At 34.3% G+C, this 16,517-nt stretch overlaps 1 protein-coding gene and 1 long non-coding RNA gene across 2 annotated transcripts; both read right to left on the minus strand.

The window, feature by feature from the left end:
* Positions 1-1,223: 1,223 nt before the first annotated feature.
* LOC145954589 (uncharacterized) lies at positions 1,224-5,760 on the minus strand. The gene is made up of 2 exons (XR_014431830.1): positions 4,640-5,760; positions 1,224-4,011 (listed from the first exon to the last, which is right to left on the minus strand). It is a non-coding gene; the product is annotated as an uncharacterized LOC145954589 (long non-coding RNA).
* Positions 5,761-6,021: 261 nt separating this feature from the next.
* LOC145955208 (uncharacterized) lies at positions 6,022-8,775 on the minus strand. The gene is made up of 2 exons (XM_083069918.1): positions 8,014-8,775; positions 6,022-7,791 (listed from the first exon to the last, which is right to left on the minus strand). The coding sequence occupies exons 1-2, from the start codon at positions 8,773-8,775 to the stop codon at positions 6,022-6,024; spliced, it is 2,532 nt and encodes an 843-aa protein (XP_082926044.1).
* Positions 8,776-16,517: the final 7,742 nt, after the last annotated feature.

Consider the following 16,517-nt stretch of genomic DNA (forward strand, 5'->3'; position numbering starts at 1 on the left):
GGCACGTTGTTAGGGTATCGGGCATGACTTCAAAAAGAGGTCTTTGTTTTACTCACAATGGTAGCATGACCAGTGGTGTTGGATGTGAGTAAAGAGATTCGTCTCAAGTTGGGATAATGTTGAGCGTGAATTGAATGACGTTAGACATGAGGATAGAGACTCGTCTTTATTTGAATTCACGCAAGACACTAGTGTGTGGCACCGGGCGTGAGTCAGACAAAAAGTTCTCTACCTGAATGGCTAGGTTTTGTTGATGGCTACTTTGATATAATCAGACCTTATATAAATGTCGACCAACGGTTAAATTTATTTTGCGCTTAATCGTATACTTTGAGTATAGTATGTATGTACAATAATTATTATTATGTTGTCTATTTACTACATATAACTGTGAACATAGTATTAACCTCTAATTACATGATAAATCTTAAGTCTTATATTTATTGTTTAGTTTTTTGTTGTGTAATAGTTAAATCATAATAAATATAATGACCAATCAAGTCGTTAAGTATATATTTTTTATTCAACCAATCTCTTTATATGATTTTTTTTTATTTCATCTAAACAATGCATTTATTTTTATTTTATTTATCACTTATTTTCACTCGTCTTCTTTGTTTCCATCTCCGTTATATTTATCACCAATTTCTTACTCTTGTAACTGATGAAGATTTTCGCAAACCTATCACTTGGCAAGTGAACCAAGTTTCGAAATAGTATTTAAAGATCGTCTTCAGGGATTTGCGTGTTTAGTAACTCTCGCTCAAATGATTTAAAAGAGAATGAGTTTAAAAATTCAATTGAGTGAAAACAAATTCAAACAACACAATAAGGCAAATGTAGTAAAGACAATGATTAAGAAACAAGGATTGGCTCAGATGCACTTGCTAACTCATAGATCTTCTTAGCATAAATGCAATTCTAATTTCATTATTTCCACGTTCATTAAATAATCCAACAAGATTCCTCAAGGTTGAATCCTAAAGTCATTAAGCTCAAAACATGATTCCTCAATGTTTTGAGTCTAACACTTTGCATTAAGAACAATAACTTGAACAATGTGACTAACCAAATCAAGTCTATTCCTAGAACAAGAGGTGATTAGGTGCAAGATTCAGTTCGGGTTTTCGAAAGCGTTTTCCAACTGGATTCAAAAGCCAAAAATCATACAACGGTTGATCAAGCCGATATAAGCGTTAAGCGAAGAATCATTACACAAATAATGAGATCAAAATGCATATATTTAAGAAGAAGAGGAGTTAGTAGTTACATCTAACCAATCCTTAAGAAGTTTAGCCACCCATGGCCATTACAGAATCAAAGAGTGAAAAGAAGAAATTACAAAGCAAAGGATGAAGAAATGGAGTTGATCTTCGTTCCCAAAGGATCCAGCTTCCAAGTCTCTGTTCTTCCTTCGTTCTTCCTTCTTCCCAAGCTTTTCCCCTGTTTTTCTCTGTTAAATTCGTGATCCGTATCATCCCCCATGTTCCCTTTTATATCAGCTTTAAAACAAGGCCAAAAAGTAACTTTTATTTCCACGGCTACAGCTGCAGATCCACGGCTATAGCTGTGGAGAGTCCTTCAGGGTGAAGAAACCTCCAAGGCTGCAGCTGTGGGTTCACAGCTATAGCTGTGACAACTCCTTCAATCTTAAGGAACTTCCAACGCTCAAGCGGTGAAGCCACAGCTATGGCTGTGAGTCTCTGGAGTTTTTATTGGGTCCTGGGTGCTTCCACGGCTTTAGCTGTGAGTCCACAGCTTTAGCTTCAACTCTCTGGAGCTTCAAAGTACATTTCATATTTCCACAGCTATAGCTGCAGATCCACAGCTATAGCTCCAACTTTCTGGACCTCTATATTCTTCCCAGACTTCTACAGCTCGAGCTCCAGATCCACAGCTATAGCTTCAAGTCTCTGGAACCAAAAATGAGCATTCCAGATTTCCACAGCTATAGCTGCAGAACCACAGCTATAGCTGCAAGTTTCTGACCTTCACAATTTCTCCCCAGATTTCCACAGCTCGAGCTCCAGATCCACAGCTATGGCTGTGGATCTCTGCCTTCCTAAAAAACCTGCAAAAAATGAGAAAATTCCTTAAGATTTTGCTACTACTCCTCTACTCTTTTAGTATAACTTGATTCTTTAAATAAAGGGGGGTAAAATAACATATATAATATCTACAATTACCAAAAAGAGTACCAAAAGTTGAGTGTAAATCATACATAAAAGACACTCAACAACTACCCCAACTTAATCTCTTGTTGGTCCCCAACAAGATACCAATCAAAAACCAAAAAGGTTACTTCCTACCATAAGATTTCTTCTATATCAACAATAGGTAAACACTCAATCAATTCACCATCAAAAACCAATTTCTACTCACTGAGGTGCCCACAACAACAACCATGCCCAAACACAAAAATTGCAAGGCAAATCATAGCATGAACATTACAAACCAATATCTGAACATACTCTCTCAACAATGGCTCTCCAGGGTGAGTGTTTCTCTCAAGTCCATTCATCATTTCTATGAACATAAGCATTGATATCATCTCTTCAGTACTACTCTTTGAGAGAAATTAAGGATCACAAGGACTTTTTTGGAAAGTTGAGGGTTGACTGAGGCTTGGTTAACAAAGGAATGTGGTTTTTCAGATTAACAGGGTTTAAACTCAAGAGAGTAAAATGAACATGAACCAAACACTCCACTTTGCTCACTCTAAATATTCAACTCCAACCAGATCTCTCAGCCCAAAATCTTCCTCTAATTACACACCCTCTTTCCTTAAGGTTCTTTGCCTAGATTTCAAGAGGTCCCTCTCTCTTTTAAGACTCTTTGTACAGGTGCTTGCTTATTTTGCTCTTGATTTGATTTGATTTTTTTGATTTTTTGATTTTTTGATTTTTTGATTTTTTTGATTTTTTTGATTTTTTTTTTTGATTTTTTTTTTTGATTTTTTTTTTTTTTTGAGATCAAAATAATGACAGAATGAAAATAACAAGCACACTTGAATGTGAACAGAGAAAAATGATGGAGGGGTGACTCTTCCCTTCAACTTGCATTGGCTTACTTTCCCCATTTTCTTTCCACTTGGCAATTCTTACCAACTACCCCAACTTAATCCCCAATTCATTTTCATTTACTCTCAAGAATTTGGTCAGAGTGATGAGTTGGTATTTGGGAAAGGTTTAAGGTGATTTGAAGGTTAAGGCTCAACGGGTTTTAAATGATGAATTCAGTTATGGCTAGCTGTTTGGCTCTAGGCTTACAAAGATTTCAGTTATTTACAAGGGAATGCCTTGATCCTGTCCAAAACTTTCTCACAAGAACAATCATTCAAGATTCAACCAATGCAAACACATATATTATGATGATGGCTCTCAAAAGTGGAAATATATGATATATGCACTGTTTGGTCTCTCTCACTCACCAGCTTGGCTAAATGTTCATTTATTGATCTTTCATGCCATGCTAATCAAATAACTCACAATTTCATGATCAAACAAAGTTGGATGAGTGCAACCTCAAAACAAGTCTCAAAACAAACCATTTTAAGGTGAATCAAAAGATGTGTTTTCACTATTTGTTGATCTAAAAGCCACCTCATTTCCTACCTTTCAAGAATGATTTTCAATTTTTCCCAAAACATTTTTTTTTTCACAAAGAGTATATAAACTACCACATAGTTCAAACAATTAACAAAACAGAACCTAAAACAACTAGAATTTAAAATGACTGGAATTTAAAATGGCATAAAATTAAAGTGTAACTTCTCTTCCTCAAAACGAGGGTGACAATGACCCTCCATTCTATCCTTTTCATCATTGCTTGCTCATGCTCTTGCTCCCCACCATAAAGTTGTTCACCTTGATCTCCTTGATCTCCACCCCCTCCAGAAAATATAGGACTGTCCCCAGGCCACTTCAGATGGTGGGGGTGAGGTTGGTGCATCTGGGATTTTATGAGTGGCGTTAGAGCTTCCGCTTGAACCGCCACCTCTTGAACAACTATCTGAAAATTTTACAACCAATTCTTGCAACCAAGTTAGTCTACAAGTTGATCAAACAAAACACAATTCTTCATGGGGCATAAGGAATGATCAATAAACATTCTAACATGTGAAACACTAAAGTTATTTCAAAGCCACCAATGAACAAGCAAATATTTCCTACTAGCTCCCATGATCAACCAACCACAATGATTTTACACTTTAAATAAACAACACAAATTCACTCAAGCATTTAACCAAACACGTGGTGTACATGAGAAAGAAAAGCAAAATGCACGTGAATTCTTGCCATGCAAGGTTTACATTTCTTCACAAAAATGAAACATTTCAGTGATCACCTTTTTCAAAGCTTTCATTGTTTCAAATCAAATACTTTTCTCATTCAGGAAATTCTTCAAACACAAAATAGGCAGAAAATGAGAAGGATCATGCATGTGCAATATTGAAGAATCAAACACCCAAATTCAAGCATTGCATTCCACAAGTGAACTACATCACAACTGATGCCATCATCATGCTTTAAAGAACTCAAAAAGATAACAAAATCATGCTTAAGGTTCCAAAAAGTTGAAGTGAGCAAGCAAAGGTTTCATGCATTACACACGGAAGTTAGAAAGATGAAGATTGTACCTTGTAATGCTAATAAAAATGTATCCTTTCGTGTTTATGTGCAAAATGGATGATGAAGAACAAAGGATTTATGGAGATTATGAAGAGAAGAGATGAAACGTGAGGAGGTTAATGAGTTTCGTGAGTGGGAGAGGAAGAGAAACAAAGGAGTGGATAGAGGGGTTCAGTTTTAAAACTGACCCAAATGGTGGAGTTCCCTGGTCTTAAATTGGCGCCAGAAAATTGGCGCTAAGGCTGTGGTTTTGGCGCTTGAGCGCTGGGGATTGCATATGCTACCAGAGAGTTAGCGCCATGGCTGTGAGCTTGGCGCTCCAGCTGTGAAGTTTTTAAGCTCAAGGAATCCAGAGAGGTGGCGCTATAGCGCTGGAATTGGGCGCTTGAGCGCTGGAAAGTCAACATTCAACCAGAAAGTTGGCGCTAAGGCCGTGGAAACTGGCGCTCCAGCGCTGGGAATTTAAATCACATAAAGAGCTTGGCAGAGACTTAGCGCTTTAGCTGCAGATTGTGGCACTTGAGCGTTGGAACTGGTTATACAATTTGATCAACCCGAGAATTGGCGCCTTAGCTGTAGAAGCTAGCGCTGAAGCTGTGGAATTTTGAGATCAAGGGTGATCTCCAGAGACTTGGCGCTATGGCTGTGAAGCCTGGCGCTGTAGCTGTGGCATGTGAAAGTCTAAAAACCTTGGCAGAGAAGTGGCGCCATAGCTGCAGAAGCTGGCGCTTGAGCGGTGAGACTTAGAGTTTGAATTTCAACACTCGAAACCAGTTCACAATAATTTCTATCATTTTTCGAAGATAATTAGCATTGACTATGAACATACCACTCAAAAGAACACATCCTCAAGGGATTCACTTACCAAACACATATATAGAAAACCAACTAATGATCAAATTTCTTATGACAACATAATACTCAAAGCTACCCAAGCAACTATAATTCACCCAAAGATAACATCTCACAGACCAAAGCTTTACAAAATAAGTATGCAGCCAACATGACCATGAAACTCAAAACATTACAAAGTATTATAACCACCAACACATTCCACTACACATCACAAAACACATTCTACTGCATATTATAAAGCATCAAAATGACCCCAGACATAGAGCTCAAAATACTGCACAACCAAAGATAACACATCAAAATAATTTCCTACCTACTGACACAACAAGCACAAGACAGTAACCAATGTGATCAATAGTTTTAACACATTACATAACATTAAAAACACCAATCAACATGCATTAATGTTATAAAATTAAGCATATCTATGAACAAAACTCTTACTACACACTCATTCCACACAAAACTCATAAAAAACCAGAAATTAAACAGAACATGCTAATTTAATGTCTTTAGCTTGACAATCTTTGCTTGATCATGGCTCTTTCCAATGAGTGATGGTAGTGAGTCTTTCAACTTCACCACCCAGATAATGCTTGAGCCTCTGACCATTAACCAACCAAGTCCTTCCAGAAGCAGGGTCTTCAAGTTCAATGGCTCCATAGGATCTGACAGATTTAATTGAAAAAGGACCTGACCACTTGGATTTGAGCTTCTTAGGGAAAAGCTTCAACATGGAGTTGAACAGTAGTACTTGCTGGCCAGGTTGGAAGTTCCTGTTCAGAATCTTCTTGTCATGGTATATCTTGGCTTTGTGCTTGTAAGACTTAGAGGACTCATAAGTTTTCAATCTCCTTTCTTCCCATTCATGCAATTGACGCTTTCTTTTCTCCCTTGCTGCCTTCAAATCATAATTTAAGGCCTTCAAAGCCCAAAATGCTTTATGTTCCAATCCCACTGACAGATGACAAGCTTTACCAATGACCTTTTCCAATTCTTCGTTAGAGATAGACAAAGCCTTCTCTAGTGGCGATGAGCTCTTGAAATCATTTTGAGTTTCCATGTGCACATCATCTAATACATCAATTCTAAAGCAATCTTTGTTGCCTTTTGGAAACTTCGTTGTTTCAAATACCTTGAAACTCACTTCCTCGTCTTGAACTCTCACCTTCAGCTTTCCATCATCCATGTCTATGATAACTCTAGCTGTCTTCATGAAAGGTCTGCCCAGAATCAATGGAACTTCCAAATCTTCCTCCATGTCCATCACTACAAAATCAACTGGGAACATGAACTTGTCAACCTTCACGATCATATCTTCCACTATGCCATGTGGAAGCTTAATTGATCTGTTTGCCAACTGTAAAGTCATTCTTGTAGGTCTCACTTCTACTTCTCCTATCTTTTTCAACATGGATAAGGGCATCAAATTAATACTGGCTCCAAGATCTAAGAGTGCCTTACCCACTGACAGATTACCAATTGATACAGGGAGAGTGAAACTGCCTGGATCTCTGGACTTCTGAGGTAGAGACTTCTGTATAATGGCACTGCATCCTGCTTCAAGCTCCACAGTCTCTTCTTTAAGAATTCTCCTTTTCTTAGTTAACAATTCCTTCATGAACCTAGCGTATGTGGGCATTTGCTCCATGGCTTCAGTGAAAGGAATATTAATCTGGAGCTTCTTTATGATATCCAGAAATCTCAAGAACTGTCTTTCTTTTTCTTTCTTGGAAGGAGCATGAGGGTAAGGTAAGTCTTTAATGGGAACAGTGGAAATGACTTCCTTGCCCTTCTTTTTATTCTTCTCCTTTTCAACTTCATTCTTCTCTTTTATTTTCTCACTATCTACACCCTCATTTTTATTGCTTTCTCCCTCATTCTTCTCAATCTCCTCCTCAACCGCCTTCAGTTTACTATTTTCTTTCTTTTCATTTTTCTCAGTTACCCCAACATCACTACCTACCACCTTCCCACTTCTTGTTGTTATGGCTTGGCAATACTCCTTAGGGTTGGTCTCGGTGTTGGCTGAAAATGGGCCTTTAGACATGTCAGCTAATTGTTTAGCTAGCTGACCCACTTGCACCTCCAAGTTCTTGATGGATGCCTCTGTATTCTTCTGGTTGTTCATAGATATCTGCATAAACTGGTTCAGAGTATCCTCCAATTTGCTGGTTCTTTCATGCACAGAAGGATAAACAGGCTGATGTTGTTGTGATTGTTGTGGTGACATATTGGATGGCCCAGCTTCATTCCTCCATCCATATCCTTGGTTGTTGTTGTTGTTTCTCCAACCTTGCTTTCCCTGCATATAATTATTAGTATTATAATTACGGGAATTAAAATTACTTCCTTTCTGTTGGTTCCCCACATAGTTGACCTCTTCTTCATTTGGAACTTCTGCACAGTGACCATTGGAATGATCTCCTCCACAAAAATCACATTTTAGAGAAGGATTTGGTTGATTTGAAGAAGAAGCAATAGCATGAAGCTGTTGTGGAATCTTGGCCATCTGCTTAGTCAATACTTCAATCTGTTGGGACAACAATTTATTCTGAGCAAGGATTGCATCATTAGTGCTAAGATCAAGAACTCCTCTTTTATGAGATTGGTGTCTCCCATGCTCTGCTTGGTGATCAGAAGATGCCAGAGATTCTATGATTTGAGTGGCTTCCTCTGGACTCACAGTCATCATAGTGCCACCAGCTGCAGCATCCAATAACATCTTCACCTCAGGCTTGATTCCATTCACAAAGAAATTGAGTTGAGCTATATCTTCAAACCCGTGGTTAGGACATTTTCTAAGCAATGACTTAAATCTTTCCCAGGCTTCACAAAATGGTTCATCCGCACCTTGCCTGAAAGTAGTAATTTCTGACTTGGCCTTAATATACTTGGATGATGGATAGAATCTGTTCACAAACTTGTTTTCCACATCACCCCAGCTTGTCAAACTCTGATTTGGGTGAGATTGTAACCAAACTTTAGCTTTTCCTGTTAAAGAGAAGGGAAACAACCTCAAATATACAACTTCCTCATCGCCTTCAGGAATTCCCATAGTTCCACATAACTCATAGAAATTTGAAAGGTGTGAGTATGGGTCTTCATGATCAAGGCCAGCAAATTGTTGTGAGCTAACCAAGGTAAGGAAGGCAGGCTTCATCTCCATTGCCCTAGAAGTATTTGGAGCTGCAATACTAGAAAAATGCCTAGGACCATGTTGTTGTGCATAATCGCCTAGGGTTCTTCTTGGCTGCCTACCTGGTCCACCTGTTCCCTCTTCAGCCATTTATGTTTCGAAGTGTGGTTGATTTGATGAAGTAGAAGAACTCAGAAGATCTTGCTGTTGTTTTTGGATTCTCTCTAACTGTCTCAGCCTTCTTGTTCTACTGTTGTTCCTCCTTGCCGTTCTTTCAATTTCGGGATCAAAATGCAATTCTTCGGCTGGAATTTTTCCTCGCATACACTTTTAAAGAAGTCTGCACAGCAAGGTAAGTCCACAAAACACAACAAGACAAATATCTATATATTATAAATATTCACAAAATGAATTATCTACACAATTACAAAATCACAAGATTAAGAATTACTAAATAGCACCAAATCCCCGGCAACGGCGCCAGAAACTTGATGAAGATTTTCGCAAACCTATCACTTGGCAAGTGAACCAAGTTTCGAAATAGTATTTAAAGATCGTCTTCAGGGATTTGCGTGTTTAGTAACTCTCGCTCAAATGATTTAAAAGAGAATGAGTTTAAAAATTCAATTGAGTGAAAACAAATTCAAACAACACAATAAGGCAAATGTAGTAAAGACAATGATTAAGAAACAAGGATTGGCTCAGATGCACTTGCTAACTCATAGATCTTCTTAGCATAAATGCAATTCTAATTTCATTATTTCCACGTTCATGAAATAATCCAACAAGATTCCTCAAGGTTGAATCCTAAAGTCATTAAGCTCAAAACATGATTCCTCAATGTTTTGAGTCTAACACTTTGCATTAAGAACAATAACTTGAACAATGTGACTAACCAAATCAAGTCTATTCCTAGAACAAGAGGTGATTAGGTGCAAGATTCAGTTCGGGTTTTCGAAAGCGTTTTCCAACTGGATTCAAAAGCCAAAAATCATACAACGGTTGATCAAGCCGATATAAGCGTTAAGCGAAGAATCATTACACAAATAATGAGATCAAAATGCATATATTTAAGAAGAAGAGGAGTTAGTAGTTACATCTAACCAATCCTTAAGAAGTTTAGCCACCCATGGCCATTACAGAATCAAAGAGTGAAAAGAAGAAATTACAAAGCAAAGGATGAAGAAATGGAGTTGATCTTCGTTCCCAAAGGATCCAGCTTCCAAGTCTCTGTTCTTCCTTCGTTCTTCCTTCTTTCCAAGCTTTTCCCCTGTTTTTCTCTGTTAAATTCGTGATCTGTATCATCCCCCATGTTCCCTTTTATATCAGCTTTAAAACAAGGCCAAAAAGTAACTTTTATTTCCACGGCTACAGCTGCAGATCCACGGCTATAGCTGTGGAGAGTCCTTCAGGGTGAAGAAACCTCCAAGGCTGCAGCTGTGGGTTCACAGCTATAGCTGTGACAACTCCTTCAATCTTAAGGAACTTCCAACGCTCAAGCGGTGAAGCCACAGCTATGGCTGTGAGTCTCTGGAGTTTTTATTGGGTCCTGGGTGCTTCCACGGCTTTAGCTGTGAGTCCACAGCTTTAGCTTCAACTCTTTGGAGCTTCAAAGTACATTTCAGATTTCCACAGCTATAGCTGCAGATCCACAGCTATAGCTCCAACTTTCTGGACCTCTATATTCTTCCCAGACTTCCACAGCTCAAGCTCCAGATCCACAGCTATAGCTTCAAGTCTCTGGAACCAAAAATGAGCATTCCAGATTTCCACAGCTATAGCTGCAGAACCACAGCTATAGCTGCAAGTTTCTGACCTTCACAATTTCTCCCCAGATTTCCACAGCTCGAGCTCCAGATCCACAGCTATGGCTGTGGATCTCTGCCTTCCTAAAAAACCTGCAAAAAATGAGAAAATTCCTTAAGATTTTGCTACTACTCCTCTACTCTTTTAGTATAACTTGATTCTTTAAATAAAGGGGGGTAAAATAACATATATAATATCTACAATTACCAAAAAGAGTACCAAAAGTTGAGTGTAAATCATACATAAAAGACACTCAACAGTAACATATGTTATCTGAAAGATTTATTGCTTTTCTAACATACGTTGTCTGACAGAGGATAAATAGAGACAACACAAAGCATCTAATTTATATTTTTTATTCACAACGTCAATTGAATATGGGGAATGTTTGTGTTGAGTTTAGCATTTAAGTAAAGATGTTGATTATCCATCTTAAAATATATTTTATATATATATATATTTATTTATTTATTTTTTAAATTTTGTGAGTGAAACTTAAAAATTCATCTCTCACAAAGTTTTATGGGTAAAATTAAAAAAAAAATCATAAGTTTTTTAACAAAACTTGAAAATTCCTATCAAAGGATAAAGACAATAGACTTCTAGAAGGAAGCTGACAAATCACCAATTCTATAACTTTGTTATTTCCTTTTCTGCAATTCTGTTATTTGCTTTTGTCGTCCTTTCAACACCCGACTGCCATTTTTCTTATTTTTCCACTATCTCTGATTCTTTGTACAGCTGTCTTATTTCTATTGGGGTAGTACAAATTCTATAAGGCCAGCCTAGGTAGCACATTGTCTTATATATAGGCCTTCTTTATTCCTTGTAACAAAAACAAAGAGAGAAATGCAGTGAATTATTCATCTCTTATTATACTGTCTTGTCTTTATTCTGTTAATTCCTATTCACAAATTTTATGGCAAAACTTTGAAGCTCTCCTTCGTATGACTTCCTTTCACATTTAAGGTGATAATTCTTTCTATATATCGAATGTTTATTCTCATTCTAATTTTAAATATTATTCTAAAAAATTAATATCTTTTAAAATTTAAATAATATTTCAAAAATTTAAAATTAAAAATTTAAATTATTTTCACAACAATCTCCACCCGACTCAATGATCATTCATATCATGCTGTATCATGAATAATTTAGATAAATATTGGTTCTTTGTCATGCTTAAACAGAAATTCTTAATATCTAAGAATTAATGAATAAACAGTTGCATTCTATCCCAGTCATATCAAGATTTGACATGGATGTACCAAAATATTAGCCCCTAGAAAAAACACGCTAATTAAGAGAACAATTAACAATTGCATGGCATAGAATCAATTGTTATAAGCTAATTTGTTTTTTTAAATTAAATTAAATTGTTATGATGCTTAATTTATTAAAAATAAGTTAATTTTTTATTATTCTGATTTATTTAATTAACATCTGCATGTCTTTAAGCTTTGAACTAAAGAAAAAACTATATATATTGATACGATTTATAATTTTTAATGCAAATTATATTCAAATACACAATAATTATAAAGCGATGAAATATGGTAACGAAAGATATGTATAAAAAGAAGAAAAAAAAATCAATTTCAATATTTTATCCATTGTAAATTTGTAATACATGCGTACAAGATTTTTTTTTTTCGTTTTTGAAGTATTCACGGTCGATAACAATGACTAATCTTCTCGCTACATTGAAAGCACCTCAAAAAATGGGATAACTAGTCCCAAACATGCGTACAAAAATAATATAACAATAATAATAACATATAAAATATATTATAACTAAGATTTCTCAAAATATATCAGTAGCACAGGTAGTTAGCTTAACTGACTGATTTTATATGGGAGACATAGCTATAACATAATAAACAAATTAATCAACCACCAGAACTTTATGATAAACCTATATGCATGTTTTTCAATATGGCTATGCGCATTATGCGAATAATTGAGATTCCCCTAATGCATAGCCACGACACAGAATAAAACTTTTGGTCAAATCTAAACCAGGAGACATACAGAAACCTAAATAAATTAAATAAGAGAGACAAGAGAGCATATTCAACCCATGCATGCATCTATTTATACTTCCATTTTTTGAATTGAGACAATGAGATCAAGTCTTGGCATATACTATATACACTAGTTTTGGATTTTTGGTTCTTGGAAATTTAGATTTGAGATGAAATGTGATCGAGATGCAGAGTATCACACCGCCACAATTTTCTTAATGTTCCACATAATCATTTAATACGTTGAGCGTATGCGTTACCATTAATTCACAAGTTTTTATTTTCTTTTCTACACGTTATAAAAATCAAGTGTTTAGAAGGTGAAATATTGTTGAATTGTTTTATGTTTTTCAAAGTATGCATTATCATTAATTATTATTGCATATATTTATATTAATATACAAAGAGAATACTTAGAAGTGCAAATATGTAGAAGTGATTCATGAACTCAAATTGATCCAATCAGAATTAATGAGTTTATATTGAAATTTTTTAATATTTGGGTCAGACTTAATTCAACTCAATCAAAATTAACACTTTTATGAGTTAAGTAATAAATTTTATATTTTTGACATATAATCTAACCGACCCAGTCATATAATAATAATAATAATAATAATAATAATAATAATAATAATAATAATATCTGGATGATCACTTACTCAAGATAATAATTATGGTTATTTTTACTCGATAATGAATTTCATGTTTTTTTAAGTATTGTAACAATTTCAAATATTTATTTTAAATTTTATTTTATATTAATTAATGTTGGTTATTGAGCTGATTATAACATAGCAAATCAATAAATTTATTTTAAAATTTAGTTTGTATATATCATTTTTTTCTTTATATGCCGATAACATTGTATTTATAATAAAATATCAACTGATTTACATTTATTTTGAAATATCTAAATTTTTACAAAAAAAATAATTATGTCAACTTGATTGACCCAATTTAACTCATTTCATTGAAATTTAATTAGATCAGATAACATATTCATCAAAATCTGACCTAAATTTACCCGTTTACACTTTTAATAATATTCTTTTTAGTAACTATCTTTAATCTCCACATTTAATAAACCATTATACATTCTTTTATTAAAAAAATTTTAAAATTTTTTTTAAATAATTATTATCCTCTTTTAATAACTACTTATTTTTCTATTTATATTCTTTAACTACTTTTAAAATAATATATAAAGACACGAGTTACTTTGATTTCACTATATACACAATTTTAAAAGCAAAATTAACATATTGTGACAGACTACAACTTTCTTTGCGTGGAAGAGAGTCACGGTAGGATCCACAAAACATCTCTCTCCACGTCACATTATGTGACTCTTCATTTAAAAAATAAATAACAATAAAATAACACATACACATGTTCAAGTTGAAATTTTTGCGGTGAGTAACATTTTGTATATAGTTTTTTTTTCTTTAAATGGTTAGGGAATGTTATTTTTAAAATAATGCTTTTAATTATCTTATAATATTCTAAGAAAATAAATTTTGTTTTTATTAGTTAATTCAAATAGGCACTTTAAAAAAAATCAAATAGACACGTGTGGAACTTTGGATTTATTTTAAAACTAGTAACTAGTAAGAGCACCTCCAGCGGCAAGTTCTTAGAGCGTTGCTTACTGACAAGCAACGGTGCTTAGAAGAAATTCCCGTTGGAGTGATCTCACGTGGGAACCCAGTTGCTTAAAAAAATTTCTTTGTTGCTTCTCCAAGCAACGGTGCTTGGCACTGAGGAGAGGCATTTGATTGGTTGAATCGGATCTACGTGAAACCTCCAAACAGCCAGTCCCGACAGCCCCCGCGCCAGAACCCCCTCCCCCCGCGAACCCCTTCCCCGCGTGCAGCTCTTGACCGGACCCCCTCCCCCTGCGCGCAGCTCCGACCAGACCCCCTCTCCCTGCGCGCGCGGCTCCGACCGGACCCCCTCCCCCTGCGCGCAACTCCGACCAGACCCTCTCCCCCTGCGCGCGCGGCTCCGACCGGAACCCCCTCTGGCGCGCAGATCCGTCTGACCAGACCCCCCGGCGCGTGCGGCTCCGTGCGACCAAACCCCCCAAGACGTGGCAGTGGAGAGAAGAAGAAGAAGAGAGAAGAGGAGAGAAGAAGAGAGAAGAGAGAAGAAGAAGAAAAAAAAAATGATGAAAGAGCCGTTGGTGAGAAGAAGAAAACGTAAATAAGAATAATAATAATAATAAATTTATTATTTTAAATTAAAAAATTATTACATATTTAGAATATTATTTTTTAAAATTAAATAAAATTTTACTTCATATGTAATAATTAAAAAAATTAATTTAAATGTACATTAATTTTATTGAAATTTAACATGGTAAAAATTTTATGCGGCTTGTATATGATAAAAAAAAACCATAACATGCTGATAATATTTTTTACATGCTTATTTTTATATTAAAAGCACACGATTATTGATTCATATTTTTAAAAAATAAAAACATTTCATGTTTTTTAATAAATTGAAAAGTGTTGAAAAAATAATTTAAATTTCAAATAAATCGAATAAGTAAAAATTTAAAAAATTATTTTAGAAATTTGTAATATTTTAGATATTATTTTTTTTAATAAATTTTTATCAATTTATTTTGTAATTCTTTTTATTATGTAAATTTTTTTATTGTTGTAATTTTTTTATTATGTAATTTCTTTTGTTTTTTATTCATATTTATATATTATCTATAATAATTAATTTTTTAAAAATTTATCATAAAGTATAATGTGAGTTGTCAAAAAGTGTAGTATGAGTTGTAAAAAAGTAGGAGTGCTTATAAACAATTGTCATTGGAGCAAAAATTGTAAAAATATAGTATGAGTTGCTTATGAGTGACGTGGCACAATGGGACCCATTTAAAGTGGTTGGGAGTTGCTTATAAGCAACTCCCATTGGAGATGCTCTAAGTATAACTATTGATTGTGCATTGATTTGATTTTTACAATTGCTTTTCATATAAATTATAAAATATGCATTTTTTTTAAACATGAAAGTTTAATAAGAATAAAATAAATACTAAATTCAGAATTCAAAACAACTCGTACAGATAGAGTTTCAATTTAGAATATTATAAATTTATAAGCAACATCAGAACACAAACAACATAAAATTAGAGTACATGATCTAATTTCATCCTTAGATTCTTGATCCAAATATTTTCATTTAAACTCCTTAATATTGCAAATGAAGATGATAATTTAAAAGTGAATTAATTGCAAAACTATACAATTTTTTTTATATAGTATAAAGGTATATACTATATAAGATTTAAACTACTATTTTCACAATGCATCATATTCCATGCAAATTCTTATGACTTGGTACAAATTTTCTTCACAACTTTTCATCTATTCTCATGCACAAATAAACATTTTCTCCCTTGATTTGATTTAAACTACTACTCACTAATTGATCCTACCTAACAATTGCTATTTTAACCTTTTCTTCCTTCAAGAAATCAATGAAAGTTAAATATATGTTTGTTTATTTTTTTTCTCTCTCATTAATTCAATATTATTTTTACTTTGGAATGATGGGATTGTCTTCTTAATAATATTTTTCGAAGGATTGTCTCTTCTCAATTCACCTCATTTTTTCCTTTTTATAATATCCATTTAAACATTTATATTTGTATTGGATTAGAATTCTAGATATAGTTGCAGATTAAAGATTATAAAATCTTGCCTATAGGACTTAGAATTACGTTCGAAAATGCTTCATGAATAATTTGAGATCAATCTTTTATTCTCCTTCTTCTTCATGTGTAACTAAAAAAATTGTTGCACAAATTAAGTTAAAGAAAAAAATCCTCGTACAAACATTTTTTCACGTGTACACACTTAAATTATTTTAGTCACTTGTATTTCACTCAATTTGACTTTTTAGATTTTTTTTTATATAGTCTCATCACTCTTTTCTTTTATCACTTAAATTTACTTTAACAATTACTAATTAAGAACTTTTGAGGACGATTTCACATAACAATAATCAATAAAAAATGAATTACATGACATTTTAAAGAAT

Source organism: Cajanus cajan, chromosome 2 (genome assembly GCF_000230855.2).
Source record: "Cajanus cajan strain Asha chromosome 2, NIPB_CcT2T_4, whole genome shotgun sequence".
Lineage (NCBI taxonomy): Eukaryota > Viridiplantae > Streptophyta > Magnoliopsida > Fabales > Fabaceae > Cajanus > Cajanus cajan.

What these genes read in the sequence shown, in the direction of transcription:
- LOC145955208 (XM_083069918.1), bottom strand. Translation starts at nt 8,775, where the DNA reads ATGGCTGAAGAGGGAACAGGTGGACCAGGTAGGCAGCCAAGAAGAACC. An exon ending in TGTTGTCCCAACAGATTGAA is followed by an intron (nt 7,792 to 8,013) that starts GTATTGACTAAG and finishes AATTATATGCAG; the next exon opens with GGAAAGCAAGGTTGGAGAAA.